Source organism: Oryzias melastigma, linkage group LG5 (assembly GCF_002922805.2).
Source record: "Oryzias melastigma strain HK-1 linkage group LG5, ASM292280v2, whole genome shotgun sequence".
NCBI classification, from domain to species: domain Eukaryota; kingdom Metazoa; phylum Chordata; class Actinopteri; order Beloniformes; family Adrianichthyidae; genus Oryzias; species Oryzias melastigma.
In genome coordinates this window covers 25472663-25484201 of record NC_050516.1, presented here as the reverse complement: position 1 = coordinate 25484201, position 11539 = coordinate 25472663, and the positions used below count along the sequence as shown (strand labels likewise).

Sequence of the window (11539 nt, the reverse complement as noted above, 5' to 3'; positions counted from 1 at the left end):
GCGATTTACAACAACCGCACTAAGCAAAAATGCATTCACACATGCATTATCGGAGGTAATGCAATTTTTCTAGTATCATTTTCATTTTCATTCTCTGAAATCCTGTTTTTGAGTTTTATGAGCTCAGTTTATGTAAAAATGAACAAATGCTTGAAATACATAGCGGGTCCTGAATCTATTATATATTCTATGCAAGTTTAACTTAAATAAATACACTTTTCCATAATATTCTGACTATTTGGAAAGGGTTTCTAGTGTGCAGAAAACTCTGCAGTACACCGTGAATCCATTGAGCTTTGAATAAAGAGTCTAATAATTATACGGACCTGACTTGATCTGACACGATCAATACAGCAGCAAATGTTTATCATCAGGCCGGTCAAACATGATGACAAGCTTGGTTGCCTATCTTTCATCAAAGGAGCTCAGACCTTCATTCCACGTCTTCAAAAGATCAGGATTTGATTTCAACTCCTGTTTTGATCACAAACGTATTTGTTTTACTCAGAGATTTCCATTATTTTCACCTCACTTAATAAAACATGTGGTGTCACTGAAAAATGAGCAGTAATAGTAATGATGGCATTAGTATTCAAAAGGGCTGAAGCTGAAATGACCTCTTATGTGGGGTTATCATCAAACTTGACAATATAATCAATAAATCTTCTTCTCTGACATGGAACCTTTGATTTATGAAACAGTTAAATGGCTGTCAAAAGAACGAAACGCCTAAATGCAAACAGACGTGCTGTAAATCTCTAATCTAACTTTAAGTTGTTAGTGAATCAGTCATTTTGTCATATAGGCCCACTCACTCCCACCCCAGACCCATGCAGTGCCACCGACTGACTGTCAGCGGTGACACCAGCGTAATTTGATGTCCCTGGATTGTGGCAGCCTCATCACAGACATGGAGGTCGCTCAGCACTCACAGATGGCATTTATATGATAATTCCAACCACTTCCAGACACCCATGAGCTTTCACACTGGACTCGATTAGATTCAAATGGATTTTGGTAGCCATCTGCAAGGAGCAGAGTATGTCACTGAAAGCAAGAGTGATGGACTGGATGGAAAGGATATGGACAATTTGCTTGTGCATTACCAAACATATTTTTTTGCCATAGCGGGTACATTTGGGTACAAGTGAACGAGCCGAGGAACAGAGTGGAGGATAGTTGCTGTAAAATACAGGAAATTCGCACGATGTTTGTTGGTGGATACACACAAGAGGTTAAAGCGGTCAGTATTAACCAGTATGCATTGTGTTTAATGAGCGTCACTTCAAAGAAGACTTTAAGCTCCTTAATGGCAATTTAAAAAAAAAAAATTAAATATCTCCAAAAATGTATTTTTCTTCAAGCTTTTGGTTTGATAATTTTACACTTTTTAAGCTACGGTCACACATAAACTACCACTGTGTGATGGGCAGGCATCGGCAGAATCTTCCAGATTAGCTGCTGCCGCACAATTTTTGGGGGAATTTTTTTTTTTTTTGCAATGGGATACTTTTCATTCAACAGAACAGAAATGTAAACACATTTTTCCCAAATTACACTGATTTTTTTGATTGAAAACCAGTAATTAAAAAAAGATTTAGTCATTATATGATTGATATCATGACAGGAACCTGTTGACCAGTAGAAATGTACATGTAGGCTGGAGTTGTCCAACAGGACAGACTTTGGACATGCCTAGTTTACATAAACTGTTAAGATTATATCGTTTTTTTATTTTATTTTGTAGGGTTGTGTTAAATTACTTTGAAGGAGGTAATATTTTTAAGCAGATCCTCGTGTGGAAACTAAATGACTCTGGCACAACAACACATTGATAGCCTGAAGACAATTAACTTCAACATCAGAAACAGCCCGGTTCTGTCTGATCTCCAGAACTCTCTGTAGTTCATCTCCACTGTCTCATTGTTCCGTGGCACTTCTTGTTTTGAAGTTTGCTGCAGTCTCCTTGTCGCATTAAACATTTAATTATAACCTAAAGCTACTGGACAAGCGAAGCAAAGCAAGCGTTGTTCTTGCCGGTTTTACAGCAGCTTTAAATCAAGCCGCAGAAAAAGTGTTTGTGTGATTACACTGATTACCGCCAGCACAGAGGGTTATAAGCATAAGTCCTTTTCTGTCACTTAGTCCCTGTAAAACAACAAGGACTCCAACTTCTGCTGCTCTTTTATAGCCTTTGAATTACTTTTAAATGTTCCTTTGGTTAATTATGGCAGTAATTGTTGGCATTCTGCTTGTGTTTGTACTTTAGCTATAAAGCTGCTGCCTCTGAGTTACTGAGTTCTAGGCAGCAGAAATAATTAGAAAAAGGACTTTTAACCAGAAACAACAGCATCAATGGAGTTACAGTTCCTTTATAATTGCAGATAAATTTTAATGGGCAACTCTGTGATGGGTTCCCACTTAAGGTTTGTTGAACAAGGTCAAAGGGCAGGCTCACCGTCAGCTCCAGCAGTTCACTGAGGAGTCCGTTGCGTTTGCTCTGCAGGAAGGCGTTGGCGCTCCCGGACTTGGCTATTCTTATCCTGGCCATCCTGGCTTTCTAGTAGTGGGAAGAAGAAGAAGAGGTCATGGGATCAGATATGGGATTATTACCAGTAATAATCTGCGGATGCTGAAGCTCATAGTGCGAAGAAGATGCCGACTTTCTGCACAGTGAATTGCTACAGAGCTCCAAACCATAAAGACATGGATGACGGAGTTAGGAATATAAAAGACCATAAAATACTTTTTTTCTTTGTGTTTATTTGATTCCAATAAAGACCTTTTTGATAGGAATGACAGTCCCGCAATTTACCCACAGCTGTTTTTTTGGAAAATTTCCGCCCCTCCAACTGTCTCCACCAATCATTCTTGGAGGCTACATCATGTCATCAGTCTGACCAATCAAAAGTTGTTAACATCCTCACGACTTGGCTCATAAAGTCTCACGGTTCCAACAAAAATAACAGTTAAAGTTTGTGTTTAGCGGTATGGCATCCCGCAGGATCCCGTGGAAAAAGTGATCAAAATAATGAAGCTCAGAAATGTGAGTTTGTCCAGCATCAGCGTCAGTTTTTGGACTGCATCTCCCATAATGCATTGGGTTAAAGTGATATCACTACTCCACTATGCTACTAAGATAAAATTATGTATTTACCCAAAAAATTAATATTTTTTTTTTGTTAAAGTTACATAAATATAAAACAATTAAAAATTCAAAATGTTCACTTTTTGTGTTGTTACAATTGAACGTAAACATGAATATAATGTGTTTGTGTGTGTGTGTGTTAAAAACAAGCATGTTGTGATTATTTAACTGTTCAAAAATTGCAGATGCTCTGGCAAAAACATTTAAAAACATTCAAAAAATAGGTTAATCTTTAGAAAGAAGATATAGTTTTTTTTGAGGTCACATAAAATTGTTTTAATTTACTATCTGCTTTTCTTTGCATTAATATTGTCCATATTTCTCTGAGAAAACACATCCATGAATGTTATTAATAAAACCTTTTTTTTCCAAATTAAATCCATGTGAAACTTAGAGACAAACTCTGGGTTTATGAAGCTGCATTTAATTGAAATGTCTAATTTTTTCAGTAACAAAATGCTCTGAAGCACTTAAAAAACTGAGGAGAACGCAATCCACTTTTAAGACTGAGGAATTGTTTCTGTGTTTGGCACAGTGCTTTAGTGGCTTCATGAATGTCCTTCATTAAAATAGCTACTTTTTTCAATTCTGATTGAATGATTTGTAAAGGACTTAAGTAGATCACTCTGACCTTGATTTGATTCAGGGCTTTTTACCAAAGCCTACGCTTTTGTCAGCGAGAAGCATATATTTGTTACAACGAATCGAGAAAGTCCATAAAGGCAAATTTATGAAGCTTTAGAAGAAGTCCTTCAAAAACAACACAAAAAACGAGTCGACCTCCCTTGTATTTGAAAATTCATGAGTAGAAAATGTGTTTTTCTTCTTTATTGACACTGATATTTAAACTTTATTACAATTTTTTAAACTTTCCATCCATCCTTTATTTGTAAAAAGCGAGCTAAGGGGTTAGCATCTCTAGCATGGGGGGCCTCTGCGGCGGTCTGGGCCCTGATCTGGGTGCTTGGCGAGATTGCACGGCGGGCAATCACAATACAAACACAATCACTGTAAATAAAGTTTAGCATAAATTACAAAAGGGGTTTACACAAATATACACTTTGAGTATCAGAAGATCATTAACCCCTGTTGGGACAGTAAAATCTACCCAACACAAGAGGCTCTCAGCTCGTATCTGTTAAGTAAAAAAAAAATTCAAACCAAGTAATTTATTAGTTTAAACCATTGACTGTATATGAGGACTGGACAGGAAGTACCTGCTGGCTCCAAGAAACTACTTCTATTAGGAAATAAACAGCTTTTACTGACTCATTATGTTTGTCTGAACAACCATTTCTGCTCTGCTACCTTTTCTTAACATGTTCTTGCTAATCCTATTTTTTTTAAATATTTTTTTCTCTATAGTAAGTTTTTCAAATTATAAATTGACCAATCAGACACCTAAAAAAAAGTATGTGGTCTTATGTCGAAAGTTCAAATTGTGTGATTGACAGATTTTACAGAAGCTGCTTTAAAGTGTTAGGGGTGTGGCCTTTCAACAAGCTCACTCCTGATTGGCGACAGTGGTTGCCATAGAAATGATGACTCGGACTGACTGTCATCCTCTGGCTACAACGTGATGGCTTCCATATTGTGAAAATATGGTGATTAAATTGTCTTCACTCATTGGAACCGGAAGTAAGTCATTTCTATGGGTGACATCACACTCACTTGGTCCAATTCTCATATACAGTCATTGGTGTAAACTCTTTGAAATAAATAATTATTTTTTAAATAAAGCTTTATTGACAGTCAAACTGCTAGGTCACAAAATGTTAATTTAAGAATTGTATATATCTATCCAATATAATTTACTTTTTTAAAATCAGACAATGTGATTTTCTTTTCTTATTTTGTCTCTATAGTTGAGGTAAATCTATGGAAAAATTACATTTTTAAGTGGGAGAACTTGCACATTTGATGGCTGACTGAATACTTTTTCGCCCCACTGTGCAAGTATAAATAAATATCTACCTGCTGATGCAGTTTTAAACTTCAGCTATGAAATTTGACTACATTTGCTAGACATAATAATACTTTCATTCCTTCACTCCCTGAATGGCTGGATTTAAAACCACGGGCTTTCCTGCCGGGGGAATAAAGAGAGTTTAATTTCAAACTCTATTTGTCAACGTTTGCTTTTGCTCTGACGGGACGGCGAGAAAAGCTTGCTTTGTGTTAAGCCGTGCACACATCCACTTTCTTCTCTGTAAGGCCCCGAGATAAAAGTCCATCAAACTGTAGAAGTGATAACAGAACAGAGAAAAAGGAGGTGGAACGGAAATGAGAGAGGAATTGCATTTGGCATTTCTCAAGATGAAAAGGATATTAGAATAAATGTACAGCGCAACTTCAACTGCATGTAGAAACATTAAGTCAGGTAACGCTTGTCCTGCTGCCCCCCCGCCCTGCAGAAATGCATTTCAGGAGACAGGCAGAGCAATATCAACTTGCAAGGCATGAATCAAAAGTAATGGAATTAGTTTGGTTACTTCAAAAATTGTCAGTGGGACTCTACCTGTGAAGGCACAAGCAATGCTGAATCCCCAAACCAATAATAATGGATGTTTGTGTGTGTGGAATGTCAAGCAGTATAGTCTTTTTTTAGAGAAGGGGTCTGCTATTTTGTCCAGGATTGAAAAGTTAACAAACTTGGACGTATAATCCCTGTTGTGTTGTGTACTTCCTGCTTTTCCTTCAGATCAAAGCACTTCCTTGACACAAGAAAAAAACCCTGATGGAATATTCAACTCCCATCCCCTGCAAATGCGAGAAGCCAGTTAATATTTAGCAGATCGTCCTGTCTCCTCTGAAGATCTGCTCGGCCCAAACAGTCGGAAGAACTTTTATCATAAAGAGATGATCAAAGGTCCAAATCATTCAGAGGAATTGAGCCAAACACGCCTCAAATAAATCCCAAAATGGTTTGTAAACATACTAGAAAAGGGAAAATAGTCAGACTGCTTTTGATGATTGCAATCCTTGAATTCATTAAATTCATTTATGGTTTATTCAGGTTCTCTTGTGGCCGCTCTGTCCCAGATTTGTAGCTGAACAGGTTAAGACTTTGAAGACCCACTCCAATAAAAATGGTGTTTTTACCGAGTCATTTTCCTTGTGATGGAGGACATACGTAAAGGAAATTAAGCTTAAAATTGCATTTTTTTTAATCAAATTGTTGTGATTCAGGAGCAGATAAAAGAAAATGCTTTTGGAAAAAGCTTAGATGTGATGTGTATGGAGAGAAATAAGTATCACCCCGATTTGTGCCTAATTCTTCATTTGTGCCTAACGTTTGACTGAAAGCCGGTGGGCTGATCAAGCCTTTGCCCTGTGGGGGTTTAGAAGGGCCTCGGTTGTCTGCCGCCGCGTTCGCCGCGGAGGAGCTCCGTGGGGAGACCAGACCAGAGCGCCCCCACTGCCTTTTATACAGTCAATGCACAGACATGTGGTCCACAAACATGAGGGGGAAGGGCTGCAGAAAAGAAGCAATCAGTTCTGGAAAAAAAAATCATTTTTAAAAGAGACTTTTTTAGACTTTTCTTTATGAATTATCAGGCATATGTGTTTAAGAAAGTGGCAAAATGTCAAGTTTCACCAGATATTATTCACAATTTAAGTTCAGAGGAGCTGAAAAAACAACTCTGATGACCCAGCATTCTAGCAGCACTTAAACGCATCACTGACGGACAAATCTTGGAGACGTAAAAACAGTCTCACCTCAGATTTGTGCGTAAATGTGGTTTTATGTGTGTAACAAGCAATTTGTGTTTAAAGATTTGCGTTTGTAGTTTCAAGCTGTTGTGATTTTTATTTGTGTATGCGTACATCTTTTTTTAAATTTTGTATTTTTTTACTTATGCACAAATTGTATTATATTAGTTACAAATCAAGAATTAGGAAAGCACAAATTGGAGTGAGTCTATTTTCTCTCCGTAGAATGTGGGACCAATCCATGTGACGTATGTCTTTGTTTTCTTGGTCTAAACATATGTAGATAAACAGATTTTTTAGCCATCAAACAGATGAAAAAAAATCCAAAACAATTAATGCATTTATGAAGCCAAATTTTCCAAAAAATATTGCAGCATCTTTGGTTTTAACAAGATGTTGTGTGTGGTCAATGAAACAGTGGAGGTCTACAGTTTAGACAGCAGGTGACTTTGGATCAAACAGGAGCTATGTCTTAATAGGTTGAACACATTAACAGTTTGCTCTTTGATTACATGGCGGTAATGAAACTTTTCATTTTCATCATCCACCGGGTTCCCAGATGCTGTTGCTACTGGCAACTGGAATTTGCTGTGGGCACATCTCTGCAGTTGAAGCTGATCAACTGACACTGTTTCATCCATCATGCTGTCAGATCTTTGATCAAGCAAAACGTGACGGGCTGCTTTTTTTTTTTTTTTTTTAGCTCTCCCAGCTGGCCGAGGAAGAAAATTTAGATTTACCGTTCTGCAGCTGTTCTGCATCTGATAATTTTATTTTCTGGATTCAGGCTAGCGCTCTGACAGCGGGGTGTCAGCGAGAAACCAAAATTGTTGTAATGTCTTCAATTTTAATTTTTGGCTTATTTGGAATTATGAATTTTAAAATTTCCAATGAAAGTTTCATTTATCTTTTCAGATCATCTTTTGATCTATTTTAAAAGCGTTTCCAGTGTTTTTTAAATTATGATTATGTAATTTTTTTTGGCCAAAATTACAAAAATCTGTGGCGATTTCTAGAAAATGGTTTCTAAAAAGCAACAGGAGTAAATTAGAAACTTGCCTCTATAGATGACAGAATAACACGCACAAACGCCATAAACGGCAAATTTTTTTGTCTACTCCTAGATAAAACTATTTGAACCAATAAATTCTCAGAAATTGAATTTTAAGCTAAATTTTCTAAATCAAAATCTGATGTGTATCATCAGAAAAATGCTGCAAGAACATGTAAAAACACAAAAAAACACGATTTTATCAATAAAAATGGCAGAACTTCAGTTATGAGGATCGTGGTGAAAGTTCATCTATATCGGTAAATGCTCTCTAAAGAGTAGACAGGATGTATTTCATGTGTAGAGAAGTTACTTTTAGATAAATTTCCTTGGCCTGTTCAGTCTGAGCCCCTTTGGCGCTCTATAATGATGGATTCTGGTGATTTTACATCATCGGTGGTCGTGGTTGACCTCACAAATCAAGCCTATTCTGAAAGCTCCAGTGTAACCACCCACAGTTCTGCAGTCAAACGGCTGGACTGCAACACAAAAAGACTTCACATGTTCACGTCTGACAAGTGAGCCCTGAAAGTACTTCATTACAGACTTTTTCCCCCTCACACAATCAGACATCTCCCAATCAGACCATCCTGCTCTACCTGAGAATTTTTTTTCTTCATCCTCTTAGTCGCTGCCTTCTTCCTGCATGTCATTTTCTTTCCTTACCCTCACATTTCTAATCTTTTTGTCATTTTTTTTTTAAACGCTCAACAACTTGCCCTGCTGCTGTGTGGCTCCACTTGACTTTGCTGTCCCATTACCGATGTGACCTCAATCCATTTACTGCCTCAACACTCCCGAGCACTGATGGCCACTGCTGCGCTGCTGATTGGTGCCAGAATAAAAAAGAAACCAGTTTTCTTCCTCTGCAAGTTTGCTTTTCAATTTATTTGTAAATTATTGACGAAAACAGCACTTTCTGTGTCTGGTTATGTCATGTATGTGCTGGTAACCAGAAGAGGCAGCCTACTTCACACTGAGTCACACACGTTCAAACATTAGGCATTGAATCCAGTTTGGATTCTTTACTTTCTATTTTCTCATTGAGGAGCAACAATAGATTAATGAAAAGACCTTTTTTGAGAGTCACTCCTCTCCCCCCTCCCTCCCCACATGACTACATAATTGTAATGGGAGCCCGCAGCTACATGCTGTTGTAGAAAAATGAAGACAAATGAGATCTAGAGAAGATGGGGAGGCCGGGACACACACGATAATGGAGGAAGGTGAAACAAACGGAACAAATCCGGCCCTGTCGTTTTTCCTCTTCTGGTTCTGCTTTCAAAGTCTCACTATGATCATCTTTTCATCAATTTTAAAAAGGGTTTCCAATGTTCTTTTAATTATGATAAGGCTGTTTTAAGCTTAAAAAAATATTAGTGCGGTCTTCTCGGACATAGTTTATGCAGAGTGGCAGTACATTGTTACTGAGTTTTGAGCGGAACAGCTAGGGTGGAGTAATCCTGCTCCCACTTCCCATCATCTATTTACCTACACCATAGACAGTAGAGAGAACTGGACTGATCATTACCTCCATCCTCGTGTTCCAAATAGGAAGTACATTCAGGTCCCATATAGCTAAAATCCCATGGACTTCTATTGATAAATGGCAACTATTTGTCAGAACAACCATTGTTGCTCTGGAGTCTCTTTTTAACATGTTCTTGCTAAACCAAATCATTCTTTTAAAGATATATTCTTTTACTCCAAGTTATTCATGTTATAAACTGACCAATCAGATGCCTCAATCAGAGCATGTGGTGCCCGTTGAACCGTCCTCAAACGTTCAAAGCTTTTGACAGAATCTTGGACCAACGACTGCTTATTAGTGTCATCTGGTCCCAAAATGACAAACTGGGCAACAAATTGACAAGAACTGTCATTGCAGTGGGTCTTTAAACTCTTAACAAAAAAAAGAAAAGCTGCAACAACTGCATCTTAGTGACCTGCCAAGATTTTAAAACATAGAACAATAACTACAAAATACTGTATAATCTAGAGGAAAACAATCAGAAACATGCCAGATGGGATGTTATTCCACACTTTTTCTCTAATATATCCGTGTAGGTTTAGTTAATATTGACCCATGGTGATGTGTGACTGCACAAGTTGGCAGTTTGGTTTTTCAGTAACACTTGAATGAATTTAAATTCCCCGGTTCATAGAATGAGAGGGGTTGTTGACTTTTTTGTACAAAATGTTCTATTCAAAACTGGACTCAGAGAAAGACACAAAGGTGTTAGAGAGCCACTTTCGTAATGGTTTAACGAATCAGTTTATTCATTAGCAATCGGCACTCCTCTGACGACTGAAATCAGTTTTTTTTCTTCAAATCAAATCAGCTACTAGTGACAGCTCTCTAACTTGATAGAACTCTTATCTGGCCCTGCAGAAAGGTCAAGCCCACGGGGGAACTGCGGAGAGTGGCTGCTTAACATTTGGTCCTTAGACTCTTAGTCTGGAAGGAAAATCAAAGGAAGTTATTTAAAAACTATTGTTTATCTTGAGGGTTATACATTTTCTTAGTTAACAAGTGTGGGATTAAAAGGTCTAAAGAAGATGAGATTTGGATTAAAATAATACAAACTCAAAAACGGGCCAATTTAACTAACTAGATTTATAGTGTTCTGATGCAGTACTAAGAAAATACTGTTTTTGCAATTCTTCCTTTTTACTACCCTTTTATGCTAACATTTCTTCCCTTTCTTCACATATTTAGCACAATATAAAAAAAAAAAATGGTCAAACAATCTTCATAAAATTTCCCACACATGTCACTATGTTAAGTCTACAACCATAATTGAAGTTTAATTGCCCTTTGAACTTTTATTTAAAGGCAGCCATTTTGAATTTTCCATAAAAAAACCTTTGAATTTTTTTTTTTTTTTTTTTTATTTTTATTTCTCAGTCTGACCAGCAGAAAAAGACAATGATGAGCTTGTAGAAGTCATGAAGCCAATGAGGACGGGTCCAAAGAGGGCGATAAGGGCGAGTAGCACTGCAGGCCATGTAAAGCTGCTCATGGCTTTAATTAAAACAAATAAATTCAACATTTTTCATGTACTTTTCACACAAAAAAATCCAATGTCATCAACTGCTTTTCATCCAAATATTTGTACTAAAAAGGAATGTTAAGGTTTAAGAATTAATTACAAATCCAGAATCCGATAAACTAAAACACTCCTCCAGTCATCAGTACCCTGTTAAAACAAGTTTTTCAGATGTTTTTACCTTCTGAGCACGGCGCTTGTCCGCTCTCTGGTTCTGGTGGTAGATACGGCTGAAGTTGGAGACGATGACTGGAACGGGCAGAGCGATCACCAGCACGCCACTCAGAGAGCAGATGGAACCAAAAATCTTTCCAGCAATAGTTTTTGGTACCATGTCTCCGTACCTAAACATGAAGCAGAAGAAATATTTAGTGATAACCCTGAAGACAGCAACTAATCCTCCAAACTGCAGTTTTTAGCCCACGTTTGTGTTATTATTCATCTTGTCAACGTCTGCACTGTTAAAGGAGAAAAAAACTCCTTTGACTTTCTATGAGGTACGGACATTAGGAAAAACGAACAGGAAATCATAAAAAAATATGGTCCATCACTCCTCTGTTACCTCTTACTGCTCCA

General features: G+C 37.5%; 1 protein-coding gene across 2 annotated transcripts in view; it reads right to left on the bottom strand.

Moving 5' to 3' along the window:
* LOC112145226 (potassium voltage-gated channel subfamily D member 3) overlaps positions 1 to 11539 on the bottom strand; it is a 113836-nt gene that overhangs the window by 9715 nt on the left and 92582 nt on the right. For both annotated transcript variants that reach the window (XM_024270354.2, XM_036212003.1), the window contains 2 exons: positions 11145 to 11307; positions 2459 to 2560 (listed from right to left, as the gene is read on the bottom strand). In XM_024270354.2, the coding sequence (XP_024126122.1) occupies positions 2459 to 2560; positions 11145 to 11307 (265 nt within the window). The remainder of the gene's footprint in view (positions 1 to 2458; positions 2561 to 11144; positions 11308 to 11539) is intronic.